This window comes from Agelaius phoeniceus (genome assembly GCF_051311805.1).
Source record: "Agelaius phoeniceus isolate bAgePho1 chromosome W unlocalized genomic scaffold, bAgePho1.hap1 SUPER_W_unloc_1, whole genome shotgun sequence".
In the NCBI taxonomy this organism is placed as follows: domain Eukaryota; kingdom Metazoa; phylum Chordata; class Aves; order Passeriformes; family Icteridae; genus Agelaius; species Agelaius phoeniceus.
The window spans coordinates 6,410,803-6,427,831 of NW_027509866.1; the positions used below are offsets into that span (position 1 = coordinate 6,410,803).

A 17,029-nucleotide genomic window follows, 5' to 3' on the forward strand; every position below is an offset into this window, starting at 1 on the left:
TGATTTCACACAGCCAACACTATGATGTCACACAGCCCCCTGTGATGTCACACAACCTTGGCTCAGTGCTGGGCAGCCCCGGCACTGTCCCAGCATTGGCCTCTCCCTCCTGCCCCGTCCCTCAGGCAGTGCTGCCCTTGGGGCGCTGGGCCTTGGCTTCCTCTTCTCCCTGGGCATCTCCTGCTGCCCGCCCAGGGTGTCCCGGGGAGCTGCTGCCCCTGAGCCAGGGGCTCTGCTCTGCTGCCCTGGGCACCCCGGGGCTCCTGAAACACCCCATGGCCAGGGCGGGCCCAGAGTGTCACAATGTCCCCCTGGTTCCATCAGGCCCCGCAGTGTCACAGTGCTCCCTGTGCTCCCTGAGGCCTCACATCACCCAGCCGAGGCCATTGCCCTGGTTCCAGTCACTCCCAGTATGATCCCAGTGACTCCCAGTCTCACTGAGTATATCCCAGTTGATCCCAGCATGCTCCCAGTCACTCCCACTTCCAGTTGCTTCCAGCATGATTCCGGTTGCTCACAGCTACTGCAAATCACCCTCCAGTGCAGTTCCAGTTTCTCCCAGTATATCCCAGTTGTCTCCAACATTGTCCAAACTGCCCTCAGCATGCTCCTGGTCACTCCCAGTATGATCCCAGTCCCCCTCAATATCGTCTGAATTCCACCCAGTATGATCCCGCTTGCCCCCACTTGCCCCAGTACGGTCCCAGTCACTGCCAGTATGATCTCACTGGCCCCCAGTATAGACACAGTCACTCCCAGTTGCCCCCAGTTGCTCCCAACATGGTCCCAGCTGTTCCCAGTGTTGTCCCCTCCAGTATCATTACAGAGACTCCCAGTATATTCCAGTTGCTCATTCCCAGCCACCCCAGTTGCCCCAGCATGGTTCCAGTTGCCCACAGGCCGATCTCACTCATTCCCAGTATATCCAAGTTGCCCCCAGCACGCACCCATCATTCCCAGTTGCTCCCAGTAGCCCTCAGTGTGCTCCCAGTTGCTCCCAGTATTTCCATGTCCATGCTCCAAGTGCTGCTCCCAGCCCTGATCCGTGGGCATGGGAATGTCCCGCTCCCTTGCCAGGGCAGGGTCACACCTGAGCCAGGTGTGCAGGGCAGGACCTTGCCCTGACCCCAAGCACTGTCCCAGCTGCAGGATCTGCTTCCCATCGCTCTTCCTCCTTCAGCCCCGAGCCCAGCTTGATGCTGAACAGAGGGGCTGGGCTGGGGTCATCCCCCAGTGGGGGCTGTGCACCCCCTCTGCCCCCTCCCCAAATTCCCTCTGGGGGAGCAGGAGCTGGGGCAGGAGCCCTGTGGGGAGGGACAAGGAGGTGACACCAGGATGGGAGGGTCACACATGCTCTGGGGGGGGTCACACACAGTCCGTGAGGACCCCCCCTCACCTTCTCCTGCAGCACCAGGAGGATGAACTCCAACATGGAGCCCCTGACCCCTGGCAGTATCTCGTGGGGTGGGGTCTGGTGGCTGCTTTGGGGTTCTGGGGGATCACGACCACCCAAAAACACCCTCCCAACCCTACAGCTACTCCCAGTCCCCTCGCACCACCCCACAGCTCCTGGCCAGGACACCCCCAACCACTCCCTGCAATGCAAATGTCCCCAAAAACCACAAAACCCCTTCCCATCTCCCCTAAGTCCCACCCAAATTCTCTCCATAACACACAGCCCTGCCAACACACACAAATCCTCACAACCCTCCCAGAAGGCCCCCAAACCCTCTCCCAGCAAGACAAATTCTCCCAAGAGCCACAAGAGCCTCTCTCAGTCCCCACAGGAGTCCCTAAAACCCCTCCCACCTCCCATGGCACTGAGCAGGAGAGGTTGGTGGACAGGAACATCCCCAGTCAGGAGCAGCTTGGCACTTCAGCAGTGATTTGGGCACTTTGAGGGAACACCCCAAATGGGGGGACCCAGGCCAGGAACTGGGACAGACAACCAGAATTCCTGGAGAACAGATGGAGTCAGGTGAACACATTCTACCAACACACCTATGAGGTTGTGGCCATGTCCCCTGGTTTTGACAGCCTCAGAACACCCAAATCCTCTCAAATATTCCTTTGAACCAAGCCCAAATTCACCCCCAAATCCCAGTAAATGGTGCAGCTTTAGATCTCTTTGTTTAATTTCTTTATTTTCACCCCAGATTTGGTTGTTTAGAGAGGGTGAAAATGGAAATTATTTCGATGGAAAAGACCTCCAAGATCATGCAGCACTGCTTGATGCCACCAGAAGAAACAATTGAACAGAGCAGGTGAGATTTTTTTGGGGTGTAAATTCAACAAATCACTTCTTCCCAATCAATTTCCAGTTTAGATCAGAGTCCTGATGGATGTTCCTGCTGCTGTGTTCATCCAGGGGATCCAGGAGGACATGGATAAGCAGCCAGGTGTCTTCCCAGCAGGGATCATTGGGAACATGGATCACCAGGGCTCTGACCAACATGGGTCCTCCCATAGGGATGGAGCTGGGGCAGCGCACTAAGCTTTTCCTACAGTTGGGGCACTCACAGGGCTTCCCTTACCGGTGCCTCCATTGGTGTCTGGTCAAGTGAGAGCTCTGGGTGAAGCTCTTCCACACTGGGGACACTCGTAGGCGTCTCCCCAGTGTGGATGTGCTTGTGCCTGACAAGACTGAAGTTTTGCTTGAAGCCCTTCTCGCAGCTGGGGCAGTGGAAGAGCCTCTCATCCATGTTGGAGGAGATCGGAGCTGGTCTGAAACCTCTTCTGGCACTCAGGACACTCGTGGGACCTCTCCCCAGTGTGGATGCATTGATGGGTAAAGAGGGTGGATCTGCAGCTGAAGCCCTTCCCACACTCCCCACACTCATAGGGCCGTTTCCCGGTGTGGATCATCTGTAGCACATCAGGGTACTGCTGCAGCCGAAGCTCTTCCCACTCTCCAAGCACTTACAGGGCTTCTCCCCATCATGAAACTGCTCATGGATGAACAGCTCTGAGTTCTGGCTGAAGCTCTGCCCACCTTCCTGGCACAGGGTGGGTCTTTCCTCCTGTCCTGGATTGTCAAGCAAATTGTATTCTATTTGCCATCTCTATGGCAGTTGTCTTCTGTTAAGTGGGCAGTTTTCCTTACCTCTTCCACAACCACTCCTCCCTCCTGGGAGACATCTGCTGATAACAGGCTATTGAATGTCACTGCATGATTGATAAGAACTACGGCATCCCATTGGGAGATGCTCCGCCCAGAGGGAAGAGCCAAGCATTCTACCCATATATAATCTGGAAATTCTGGAACACCAGCACGGCTTCTCCACTGGATTTCCCAGAGGAACAGCTGCTCTCTTCTTCCACTGGATCTTCAAAGGAAGACCACACCCTTTTCAGGATCCCTGCTCCAGCAGAAACACACCTGATGCTCCAGGAGGACTGCAGCCACATTTCCAATTAGACTGCTACCAACACCAACACAGGGTGTCAGGCTGTGTTCTGACTCTGTCAGTGTCAATTTACTTTACTGCATAGTTTATTTTATCTTTATATTTTCTTCCCTATTAAAGAACTGTTATTCCCTGCTCCCATATTTTTTTGCCTGAGAGCCCCTGAATTTAAAATTTAGAGCAATTTGATAGGGGGGTTTCAAATTTTCCATTTCAGAGGAGGTTCCTGCCTTCCTTATCAGACACCTGCCTTTCCAAACCTAGACAGCTATGATATCACAGAGTAGTAGGCTGTGGCATCATGGCATGGATGTATGACATCATAGAGGGGGCTGTGAGGTCAAAGTGTGTGCTGTGACACTACAGAGTGGTAGTATGACATCACAGAGAGGGTTTTGTGGCATCACTGAGGGGGTTGTGAAATCACAAAGATGGCTGTGACATCATAGAGTAGGATGAGGGGCCATAGATCAGCCTCTGCCATAATAGGATGTGGCTCTCTGACATCAGAGAGTGGGTTGTGAAATCACAGGGAGGCTGTGTGACATTGCAAGGGGGCAATGTGACATCACAGGGGCTGTGTGACATCACAGGGGCTGTGCGACATCACAGGATGCTGTGTGAGGTCCCTGGGGAGGTCACTCTGCCCCGGCCCCCCTCACAGCTCCCCCCAGAGCAGTCCAACCCTGCTCGTGCACAGTGGGGTCCCCTGTCCCCCCGGGTCCCCCCGCCCCCGGCGCCGCAGCCTCCCCCAGAGGATGTTCCACGAGATCGACCCCAGAGCCTGACACGGGGACGGGGGGCCGGGGCCCTGGGGGTGGCACAGGGGGACAGGGACCCCCCGGCAGCGTCCCTGTGTCCCCCAGGGCCAGAGCCTGGGCCAGGGCTCCTTCACCCTGGTACCAACGAGGCCTTAAGTGCACTGAAAAAATCCCCAGCAAGGGATCAGCAAAAACCAGATTTAATTTTAAGGCACAGCAGCGCAAAGTTCCTTGGCAGGAGTCACTGTGCTCCTGACTGGACACTTCAGGCACACCAAGGAAACAAAGCAACAACAAAACCAAACAGAATCCAGGCAATCAAACCAGAAATGAATCGAGACCTGTCCCTGTGAGTGTGTGACACAAGGAGAGTGAGGGTAAGGATAAAAGGAATATGGCCTAAAGCTTAAGAGGACTTAACTTATACCTTAATCCTAACTGATACTTTAAGCTTGACAATTTAGCAAAAGAACAGCACTTAACAGGATTTAACTTTACTTACAATCTATACCTTTACAATTTAACAGAGGAATAACAGCAGTATTTAACTTAGCTTATGACCCATATTAAACTTAAGAACTTAGGAAAAGAACAACTCTTATCAGCATTTAACACAGTGTACAGCTTGTGACTTAACCTCACTTACAGGCCTGACTGACTCAGCTATCCAAGGCTCTCAAACCCCTCAGAGAGCAGCATTTCTGCCACATTTCCCCAGCACAGGCACTCCTGTGTGCACACAGACACAAAGAGTCAGTGCAAGGCACCTGGGAGCAATTCCCCTCAGGGCAGGAAATGCTCCCTGTGGATCCTTTGGCATCTCCCCAGCGGCTGAAGGGCTGAGCCTGGAGGAGTGGGGGGATCGGCCCAGGCTCCGTCGTTGTTGGGGCTCCCCGAGTGCAGCAAACGGGAGAGTTCCCGGCTGGGAGAGGCCCCGCTCAGAGGGAGTCACTGGCCCAGGAGAGCTCCAAGGGCTCCTTTTGGAGCGCTGTTTGCAGGGCCCCAAGAGAGGGGCTTCAGTCCCAGCAATGGTTCATCCTGGCCGCACTTGGCACCAACAGCTTTCTTTGGCAGGGTGAGAACAGGGATGTTGTGCCACTGGGAGAACAAAACCAGTTCCCAGGGCTGCTCCTCCAGAAATCAGGAGCTGGTTGGGCAGCAGCAGTGCCTGGAGCAGACAGTGTTTGTGATGAGCTGCAGAGGAGCTGAGCCTAGGGGCTGTTGGCCAAGGCCAAGCCCCAAGGAGCATTTCTCATCTGGCAGGGCGGCCTGAGAAGGGGAGGGGGGAATGCAGCAGCACAGGGCCCATGGAACCAAGGGACCATTGTGGGAATATGGGGCCTTGTGACACTGTGGGGCCTTGTGACACGAAGGGACAATTATGACACTGTGAGTCCACATGGAATCATGGAGACCAGTGTGACATTGCTGGTCCTCATGGAACCAAGGGGACCGTAGTGACGCTGTGTGACTTCATGGAATGTAGGGATCACTGTGACACTGAGAGGCCCCATCAAACCAGGGGTCTGTTGTGACACTGAGGGCCTGCATGGAATCTGTGACCATTGTGGCACTTTGGGTGTCATGGAACCAAAGGTCCATTGTGACATCGCAAGGCCTCATGGAACCATGGAATCATGGAAAGACCATTAAGTTGCTTCACAGCCTCAGGGAACCAGGGGGCTGTTGTGATACTGTGGGGACTCATGGAATCATGGCGACCATTGTGACACTACGAGGCCCCATGGAATAACCAAAGCATTGTGACACTGTGGGCCACCATGGAACCAAGAGGACCATTGTGACACTGTGGGGCCTGATGAAACCAAGAGGCCTTTGTGACATTGCAGGGCTGCATGAAACCAAGGGGCCATTGTGACATTGCAAGGCCTTTTGTCATCAGTGGTCCATTGTGACACTGCGAAACCAAGGGGGACCATTGTGACACTGCAGGGCTTCATGGAACCAAAGCTCCAGGGTGACACAGACAGGCTGCCTGTCATCAATGGTCCATTGTGACACTGTGGAGCCAAAGGAGACCATTGTGACACCACAAACCCCCATGGGCCAAAGGTCCATTGTGACATTGCAGGGCTCACGGAACAGAGGAGTCCCGTGACACTGTGGGGCCTGTGGAACCACAGAGACCATTGTGACACTGCAAGGCCTCATGGAATAAGTGGGACCATTGTGACACTGTGGGACCTTAAGGAACCTGGGGGCCATTGTGACACAGTTGGACCCCATGGAACCAAGGCACCCTTGTGACAGCTCAGGGCCCCATAAAACCAAGAGAACACAGAAAAGCTCTGTCTGGTTTGGCCTCCCGTGTGCCACCTGACTGGTCCCGCTGACTTTGGCATATTGAGTGTCTCTTCTCATCTGCTGCTGAAACACTGGGGCTCTGTGCTTTCCTTCCTATGGAAAAGAACTCTCCTTCTCCTCCAGGAACCCATGATCAGAACTGGAATTTCACCATCAAATTTCTTTATATCCAGGCATTGTTCCCATAGCAATATTGCCAGGACAAGTCTGTCTGGCAGTGGTTTCACAAGGGTCACCTCTCATTTGTCCCAAAAACCCTGGGGAAAGCTCTGTTCTTTCCTTCCTATGGAAGAGAACTGTCCTTCTTGGCCAGGTGGCCATGGCCAAATTTGGGTTCCATCTCTAACACTGCCTATTGTGACAGACTGGAGGAGATTGTTGGCTTGAATCATTTTGTGTGTGTGTGAGGAAGAGGCAGGTCCAGCCTTGCCCTGCCCTGGAACCCCAGCCCTGCCCTGGAACCCCAATCCCCCCAGAGCCTCTATCCCAGCCCAGCAGTGGCTGCCAGTCCCTGGCACAGCACAGGCAATGCTCCACAGCCACCTCTGCAGCCCCAGCCCAGCTCCTGAGGGACCAAATGAGCCCAAGCCCCACCTGGGGGAAGGGCACAGGAAGAACAAGGGGTATTGAAGGCTGACCACAAGGCAAGCACACATCTTGACCCTCCATCCTCTTGGAATTTCCATCTGAACACCACTGGAATCCGGGTGTGGGTGCTTCTCTGGTTCTTATTTGTCTTTCTCTCTTTCTCTGTCTACTTCTTCTATTTCTGTCTCCTTGCAAATTTTGATTAACTTCAAATTGAATGAGCTTACAGTTTGTGAAGTTGAACGGGCCAAGTTAATGCTTTGAGAAGTGTTTGTTTTTGATTCACTGTCATATTAAACCTTTTGCCAAAGGTTCTCTGTTTTTCTAAAGTTTCCAGTAAAGGCTGTTTGGTTGTTTTGAGCTCCTGAGAATGTCTTGTTGGTATTTCTCCAGTACATCCAACTCAGAGGACACAAACAATTGTAATTCCTTTTAAATGTCTCCTTGAGAGAATTGTTTGGGGGATGGGAGTCAGGGCTTGTGTGTCCTGCTTGGCCCAGCCCAGGCAGGGCTTTCCCAGCCACATTCCACACTCCATTGCCCAGCTGGAGCCGCTGGTGCCTCTGAGTTGTGCTGCCCCAGCCCCAGGGACGCTCTCCTTGTCTGCCCATTCCCCCATGGTCTCTGGGCAGGGATGGCCTCAGTGGGGGCTGCTGACATCCTCAGCAACTTGGAGGCTGCTGACATCCTCAGCAACTTGGAGGCTGCTGCTGAATTTCACTGCTCCAGAGGCTTGTTCAGCCTTCAGCTCTTCAGTGCAGGAATTCAGTGTCCCAGGGCTCATGAACATTCAGAGCACCTGAACAAGCCAAGCCTCTGGGGATAATTTGATTTTAATTTTCAAATCATCAGTGGTTAATTAGATCTCAGTAGTGCATTGAAACTGAATACATGATAATTAAAAAGACAGCGAGAAAAGATTTTTTATGTCCTGTTTAGATTTGTTTTCTTCTTATTTCAATCATATGTGCAATCTCCAATTGACACTGAATCCAAGTACCTCCTCATGCAGTTTGAATGGATATGAAAATCAAAACCCTTCATGGCTGACAATCGATCAGACTCTGTCCCTACCCCCAGCCCACCATTTCCCCCATCCAAGCCCTGGCACTCAGAGCAGCCTTGTGCAAATCTCAGCTCCCTCCAGCCCAGGCTGCACCTGCAGCTTTCAGCTCCTTGGCTCCAACTCCCACCTGCTTTCCTTGGAGAAGGAGCTGCCCAAGACACAGAGGGATGTTCATTTCTTGTCAGCCAACAAAGCCAAGGGAAGGCACAGCTCCACCCAATGCAAAAGTCGTTCTTCTCCGTGGCCCTGCCCTGCCCCTGATCCCCACAGCCTGTCCTGTTTCCTTCATCCCTGCATTGCCAGGGACTCTCTGGAACAAGGGAGCTCTGCTCTGTGGATGGAGGGAGTTGCAAGTGCCACCACTGGAGTGGGAACCACAACTCATCAGGTTTGTGTCCTTTGGGGGTCAGGAACTGGTGAGACTCAGAGGCACAGACAGTTTCTCTTCATGTCCTAGAGATCACAGTTGAACAGGACACAATTTCATAACAATCACGCTCTTCCCTGAGCTATGTGCAATGTCCCAGCAGCATCTGATGAGTCCTCCATCTACAAGGGATTTCCATACTAGAATTAATTTTAGACAAAACGTGGTTCTGTGATAGATATAAACACAATTAAGTTCTTGTATCAGGATGCTCATCCGGGAGTGGGGGCAAAACAGCTCCAACAATTCCTGATTTGCAAAGCTGTCAGTGGTGGATGGAGAAGGGAGGTCAGGCTGCTCTTGGTGCTGAGGAAATGCTGAAACCAGCCTGACTCATTTCATCTCCTCCTGTCCTGGCTGATCTCCCCTCTTTCCCCTTCCACCCATTGGCTTTTGTCTCCCACCAGGCCCCCGGTGAAGAGCCTGGCTCTGTGTTCTCCATCCCCTCCTCGCAGGCACTGCCAGGCTGGGATGAGGAGCCCCTCAGCCTTCCCTGCTTGGGGCTGGACAAGCCCAGCTCCCTCAGCCTCTGCTCACAGCCCAGGGGCTCCAGCCCCACCTTGGAGGCCCTTCCCAGACCCTGCTCCAGCTGCCAGACATCTTTCCTGCCCTGGGCAACCCAACCCAGGCCACAGTGACCTGGAGAATCCCCATCCTTGATGTCCTGGTCACACAGCCCTGGCCCCTTGTCCCCATGTCAGGCTCTGGGGTGGATCCTGTGGAACATCCTTTGGTGGAGGCTGTGGCTCCAGGTGGGCCAGGGGGATCCCGGGGGACAGGGACTCCGCTGGGCATGGACAGCATTGGACTTGTTGGGAGAAACTGTGAGGGGGAGCTGGGGCAGAGTGACCAACCCAGTGACCTGACACAGCCCCTCTGGGATGGCACACAGCCCCTCTGGGATGTCACAGCCTGCTCTGGGATGTCATAGTCTGCTCTGTGAGCTCACAGCCCCTTCTCTAATGTCACACAGTTGGTCTCTGATATCACAGCCAACTCTGTGATGTCATAGTCTGCTCTGGGATGTTAGACCTCTGCCCTGTGATGTCACAGAGGCAGTCTATGATGTCATAGCTGATCAATGACCTCACATAACTCACTCTGTGATGTCATAGCCCACTCTGTGACCTCATGTTACCAGATGATCAATTGCCTACACCAGCTGAGCTCACACCTGGAGCTTGTTCTCCACATCCCCAGGCCTATGGAAACCACACAAGGCCCATTGTGTGAGAAGGGGAACTGCAAGTTCAGCAGCCTCAGGGTCCTGCCAGCTCCTCCAGGCCCACTGGAACATTGGGTTTTCAAGTTTTCAATATTCTGGGTAAGAAAGAGAGGCAGTAACAAAACTTCTACACAGGAATTAGGAAAGGCAGACTTTGGCCTGTTCAGGATGCAGATTTGGGGAGTACCAAAGCAGGTACTGATTTTTTTTTAAGGGAAATAGCCTGTATAAACAAATGGGGTCCAGGAAGGATGGACAAATTTCAAGAAAATAATCTTAAGGGGGAAGGAGATGCCTGTCCCAGTGTGGCAAAAGATGAGCTGGTGAGGAAAATTACCGGCCTGGCTGCCCATGGAGCTTTTGTGGGAACTCGGGGGATAAAAGGACTGGTAATGCAGGAAGCATTTAAGGATTTTGATGGGTTATTCAGAAAGAAAAGGTGAGATTTGAAAGCTCAATTAGAACTTAACCTGGCAGCTTCTGTAAAAAAAAAAGTTTTTTATAAAAAAAAATTGTAGCAAAAGTAGGGAGAAGAAGAACCTCTACTATTTATTGGATGCAGTAGAGAATATAGTAACTAAAAATAAGGAAAAGGCTGAGCTACTTAACACAGTGTTTTGCTCAATTTTCAATATTAGGATAGGCTGTCCTCAGGACAAGTGTTCTCCTGAGCTGGTAGTTGGGCACAGGGAGCAGAACAGCCCCCTGGAATCCAGGAGGAAGCAGCTGCTGACCTGCTGAGCCACTCAGATGCTCACAGGTGTATGGGATCAGATGGGATCCATCCCAGGGGGATGAGGGAGCTGTGGATGAGCTCCCCAAGCTGCTCTCCATCATTTACCATCAGTCCTGGCTCAGCAGGGAGGTCCCAGAGCACTGGAGGTGCCAGTGTGAGCCCATCCCCAGGAAGGGCTGGAAGGAGGAGCTGGGGAACTCCAGGCCTGTCAGCCTGACCTGGGTGCCCGGCAAGGTTATGGAACAGATCACCCTGAGTGCCACCACAGGGGCACCCACAGGATGGCCCAGGGATCAGAGCCAGCCAGCGTGGATTCAGGGCTGGCAGGTCCTGCCTGACCAACCTGGGCTCCTTTTATGCCCAGGTGACCCACCTGTGGATGGGGGAAAGGCTGTGGATGTTGTGTGCCTGGACTCCAGCAGAGCCTTTGACTCTGTCTCTGACAGCATTCCCTGGAAAAGCTGCAGCCCACGGCTTGGGCAGGTTCCCTCCTGGCTGGGAGATTTAAGAGCTGGCTGGAGGCTGGGCCCAGAGAGTGGTGGGGATGGTGCTGCACCCAGCTGGTGTCCAGGCACTGGTGCTGTCCCCAGGGATCTGTGCTGGGCCCAGTCCTGTTTAATATCTTCACTGATGGTCTGGGTGAGGGGATCGAGTGCAGCATTCACAAAGTGCAGATGGCACCAAGCTGGGTGTGAGTGTGGATCTGCTGGAGGGCAGGACAAGAAGACCCAGCCTTAAGCTGCACCAGGGGAGGCTCAGGCTGGACAATAGGAAGGAGTTCTTCACAGAAAGGGTGAGTGGGAACTGGAATGGGCTGGCCAGGGGGGAGGTGGCAGAGTCACTGTCCCTCTCCAGTGGCACTCAGTGGCATGGTCTGGGTGACAAGGCAGTATTAGGGCATTGCATGGACTTGATGATCCCAAAGGTCTTTTCCAGCCTATTTGATTCTGTCATTCTGTGATGACTGGGACACTCTGGGGCCATTGTGACACTGCAGGGCCTCGTGGAACTAAGAGGACCATGGTGACACCGTGCAGCCCCACAGAACCAGGTGTCCATGGTGGTGCTCTGGGGCCAAATGGACTCAGGGAGTGCCCCGTGACACTCTGGGCCCTCGTGGAACCACAGAGGCCATTGTGACACTGCAGGGCCTTGCGTAACCAAGGGGTTTCACCATTTTGACACTGCAGAACAGAGGAGAGCATTGGGAGACTGCAGGGCCCAGTGGAACCAAGGGGCCGTTCTGACACTGCGGGGCCTCATGGCACCAAGGGGACATTGTGACACTGCAGGATCCTGTGTAACCAAGGGGCCACTGTGACACGATGGGGCCTCAAGGGATCTGGAATAACGTTGTGACACTGTGTGGCCTTGTGGAAACAAGGAGTCCATTGTGACACTGAGGGGACTTGTGGAACCACAGAGACCATGGTGACAGTGTGGGACCTCATGTGGCCATGGGGCCATTGTGACACCCTGGGGCCCCATGGAACCAAGGGGCCACTGTGAAACTGCAGCACCAATGAGAACATTGTGACACTGTGAAGCCGCATGGAACCAAGGAGTCCATTGTCATATTTTGTGGCCCCATGGAACCAAGGAGACCAGTGTGACAGTGCAGGGCCTGGTGTAACCAAGAGGCCATTGTGACACTGAGGGGCCCCTTTGAACCAAGGACTTCTTTGCAGATTTCATCAAGCTGGATGTGAGTTTTGATCTGAGAGAACATAGGAGTGGTCTGCACAGGGACCTTGATAGCCTGGATCCAGAGGATGAATCGAACAAGGTGAGGTTTAACAAATCCAAGTGCCAGGCCCTGCTATTTGGCCCCAGTGCTACAGGCTGGGGACAGAGTGGCTGGAGAGCAGCCGGGCAGAAAGGGACCTGCAGGGACTGATGGACAGCAGGCTGGACATGAGGCAGCAGTGTGCCCAGGTGGGCAAGAAGGCCAATGGCTCCTGGCCTGGATCAGGAATGGTGTGGCCAGCAGGAGCAGAGCTGCTGTGCCAGCACTGATCTGCCCCAGCTCTGCACACAGACATTGCTGCTGCAGCTCCAGAGAAGGCAACAAAAGGGCATCTCTGCAGAAAACTCTGCTGCGAGATCCTTTAGTTCCTTTAAAGCCACCAAGAGCACAGCCCCTCATTGACACAGTCTGTGGCCACAGGGAAGGTGGAGAGAAACAAAATTAGAAATGGTAGAAACAATGAAATTACTTTACGGAAAATATGAAAAAAGTAAAACAAAGAAAAAGAACTTCCAAAATGAAACCAATAAAAGTATCAAAGATGAATTTTATTAGAAGCAATTTGCACAAACTGGCAAGCAGTTTTCAATGTTTCTGAAAGCATCCAGTCATCAGTCTCCACACTGCAGCCTTGAGCTCCTGGTTCCTCAGGCTGTAGATGAGGGGGTTCAGGGCTGGAGGCATCACCGAGTACAGAACTGACAGGGCCAGATCCAGGGATGGGGAGGACATGGAGGGGGGCTTAAGGTAGGCAAATGTTCCAGTGCTGATAAACAGGGAGACCACGGCCAGGTGAGGGAGGCAGGTGGAAAAGGCTTTGTGCCGTCCCTGCTCAGAGGGGATCCTCAGCACAGCCCTGAAGATCTGCACATAGGAGAAAACAATGAACACAAAGCCGCCAAAAGCTAAACAGATGGAAAACACAAGAAGTCCGAGTTCCCTAAGGTAGGATTGTGAGCAGGAGAGCTTGAGGACCTGTGGGATTTCACAGAAGAACTGGCCCAGGGCATTGCCATGGCACAGGGGCAGGGAAAATGTATTGGCCATGAGTAGTAGAGCATTGAGAAAGGCACTGGCCCAGGCAGCTGCTGCCATGTGGGCACAAGCTCTGCTGCCCAGGAGGGTCCCGTAGTGCAGGGGTTTGCAGATGGACACGTAGCGGTCGTAGCACATGATGGTCAGCAGATAAAACTCTGTTGAAATGAAGAACAGAAAGAAAAAGAGCTGTGCAGCACATCCAGTGTAGGAGATGTTGCTGGTGTCCCAGAGGGAATTGTGCATGGCTTTGGGGACAATGGTGCAGATGGAGCCCAGGTCGCTGAGGGCCAGGTTGAGCAGGAAGAAGAACATGGGCGTGTGCAGGTGGTGGCCGCAGGCTACGGCGCTGATGATGAGGCCGTTGCCCAGGAGGGCAGCCAGGGAGATGCCCAGCAAGAGGCAGAAGTGCAGGAGCTGCAGCTGCCGCGTGTCTGCCAATGCCAGCAGGAGGAAGTGCCTGATGGAGCTGCTGTTGGACATTTGCTGGTGCTGCACATGGGGACCTGGTCATGGAGAAAGGACAGTGAAGCGTAAGAAGAGATACTGGTAACCAAAATCAAAGCCTTTTCCCATACACCCTCCCCTGGAACACACACAGACACACTTCTGTGTTCAAGAGTTCTGGTGTTTTCTTTATAAGCTCCCCCATACCTCTGCTGGTGTTCTTGGTTATCAGAAACCCTCAGGATTTCCACTGCCCTCAGGGAAAACAGAGCACGTTCTGAGTGGCAAAGTGATTAGCAGAGAGTGAGGGAAGATAATCTGTCATTCTGACCTATTCAGAATTTCTCTGGGTTTAAACTTTCTAAGTTGGATGGTGATCACCCCCACCATGTTTCCCTTTAAAATTCCCCAGGCGCTGCTGAGAGCAGATGGATCCACCACAGCCCAGCTCCACATTTGTAGCCAAGGACTCACTTTGCTCATTTCACCAACCCAGCAGCATTTTCAGTGCCACAACACCTCTGCCTTTCCCCATCAATCTCGTAACTCAGAGATGCTCTGGGACAGGTTTGCACCCTGGATTGAAGCTCCCAGCTTGGACTGAAATCTCAGGGAGACTTCCAAGTGTCCTTCTGATGGCATTGGATTGAGGGAGATGCAGCTCCTTCCCTGGCTGCCCTGACAGCATTGCCCAGAGCTGGGCCCTGGGGACAGCATCACCCTGAGCCAGCTGTGCCCCTGCCAGAGCCCCCAGGGCCGGGCAGCTGCTCCCAGCCCTGTGCTCTGCAGAGGGAACTGGGCCCGGGGCTGCAGAGCTGCCCCACGGCTCTGCTGCAGCTCTGCCTGCACAGGAGGGGCTGCACGCCTTGGAGCCCCGGCCCTGAGGGCAGAGGCTTGGCTGGGGCACAGGAGGGAGGGGGCTTGTTCAGAGGGAGGGGCTGCACTGCAGGGGCTCCCGTGGGCATCTCTAAACTCTCCCTGCCACAGCATTGCTGGGCTTTGTTTTCTCTCATTGCCTCATCTTCTCTCTGCTTCCTGCAGATTTCCCTCCTACAGGTGTTTCCCTGTGCCTGATCTCTCCCTGCCAGCACCCACAGACCCCAAATCTCTGTGCACTCTCCTTGGCCCTACAGAACCCTGCCTGTTTGCAGGGCACTGGCTGGGAGCAGGTTCTGTTTGCAGCTTGGAGAAAGGACAGCTCAGACTGAGCCTGATAGCTCCAGCAAAGGTGATGCTGCTGCTGTCCTTGGGCAGAGGGGCTGAAAGTACATTAGGGATCTCCTGTGAACCTATTGATCACTAAAAGTAACAGTTCAGATGTCTTGGGAACTTTTAAAATTTCATAAATAATAATTCATAAGCAAAATTTACCAGGTCAGATATTACAAGGAATTGTCAAAATTTATAATCATCCTTTAATATTTATCACCACGTCGCTACCATTCCTCAATAGTAGGAAACTGAATACAAAGTCTTAAGAAATTTCTTATATTTTTTCAAAATCCTAGTCTTGGAAATATTCTATGACTGATCAGAACCCCTCAGCATGTCAGAGCTTCATGAATCTTTCACCTCCCCTGCACCAGAAATACCCAGAGTTGTACTCACAGGCTCTGCAGGCATTGGCATGTTCCAGCTTGAGGAGATGGCTCCAGGAGCTGCAGCTGCATTGTCCTGCAGCCAGAGGTTCCTGTGCCAAGGGCTGGCAGTGATTGTGCCCCAGGCACTTCTCAGCCCCTTCCCAGCCCTGACTGGTTGAAGCTCTCTGTGCCTCTGTGCTGTGTGCGGGCTGGCTGCAGGCAGTGCCCCAGCCCTGCTGGGCTGGCACAAGAGCTGCTCATCCAGAGAAATGTGCTTTTGAAGCTCTTCTTGGTGAGCAGGAGCTGCCTCTGTGCCAGGAGCCCAGCCCAGCTCAGCAGCACAGACACAGCACAAGGACTTTAATCAGCCTCTGGGCCTTTGTGCTCAGGCCCTGAACATCAGTCCCTGAGAGGCAGCTGAAGAAACCTCTCCAGAACTCCAAGGCAGAATCCAGCTCCAAAGTTTCTTGGACTTGTAATGGGTCCCAGAGAGGGACACGAGTGAGCAAGTGTCCCCAGGCCCCAGGCAGAGCAGAGAACTGCAGGCAGTGATGACAGGTGGGGACAAAGAGAAGCCAAGTCTTGGTGCCCTGGGGCACAGCAGGGTCTGTGCCAGCAAGGGCTGGGAGGAGACACCTTGTGCTGAGGCCCTGGGGCCTCCTGGCCCAACCCCAGCCAGGCTGGGCACTGTCAGCCCCTTGTGCTGCCCTCAGCATCCCCCCCTAGCCCACATCCCAGTGGCCTCAAGGATCTGCTGCAAGGAGTCCCTGGGGAGCCTGGCTCAGCAATGGCCCTGGGGGCTCCTTCATGCTCCCTGCAGGGACTGCAGCTTTTTCAAAGGACTTTGGGTTTGGCTTTTGCCTTGGAGGCTCTGAGAGGTTTGTGCAATCATGGCCTCCAATTATCTGCTCTAATTAGTCCCTGGAGAGGCTTTGTCAGTAACAACACTGAGTGGGGCTCATTAATGCCTCAAGGTACTTCAGTTATTTGAAGGTACTTGGTGTTTCCCTTTTGATACAGACTTTGTGAGAGGTTTGTGCAATCATGGCTCCAATTATCTGCTTTAATGAGTCCCTGGAGAGCTTTGTACTGACACTCAGTGGGGCTCAGTAATGCTTGGAGATACTCAGGTTTTTTAAGGTAGTTTGTAATTTCTTTTCCACACTGAGACTCTGAGAAATTTTTGGTCCATCCTAGCCTCCAGTTGTCACCTCCAAGGAGTCCATGAGGAGCCTGTGTTTGGGATGGACCTCAGTGGGACCCATTCATTCTTTGAGACACTTTGGGGTTTTCTTCTGACTTTGACTCCTGGAAAGGTTTGTGCAATCTCCTCTCAGGCCCTGAGGTTCAAGGGCTCAGCTCCAAATGCACCACAGGGCTCATTAGGATGCAGCAAGTCCTGACGAACCATGGCTCTGCCTTGATTTCCCTCTACTCTTGTTCAGTTCAGCAGGGAGTTTTCCTTTTACAGTTATGGATGGCATAAATAAGAAGCTTGACTAGGCCAATGTTCAAGCAGCAATCAATTTATTAATTAATATGGTAAAGTATGAGCAATACAGCGCTGGGTACAGTGGGGGAAGTTTTCCCTCCAACTGCACCCCGATAATTGAGGGTTACAGGTATTTATAGGGGTACTCATCAGCTTTCTCAGCAGTTTCTATTCCAATTCTTACTCATCAGCA

The 17,029-nt window shown here is 53.1% G+C and overlaps 2 protein-coding genes across 2 annotated transcripts in view; one reads left to right on the top strand and one right to left on the bottom strand.

Moving 5' to 3' along the window:
- Window positions 1-17,029, top strand: part of LOC143692469 (uncharacterized) — a 279,232-nt gene that overhangs the window by 101,892 nt on the left and 160,311 nt on the right. The gene's annotated exons all lie outside the window — the stretch shown is intronic.
- LOC129130728 (olfactory receptor 14J1-like) lies at window positions 12,868-13,800 on the bottom strand. Its single transcript, XM_054649309.2, has one exon. It carries the CDS (start codon window positions 13,798-13,800, stop codon window positions 12,868-12,870), a length of 933 nt encoding a protein of 310 aa, XP_054505284.2.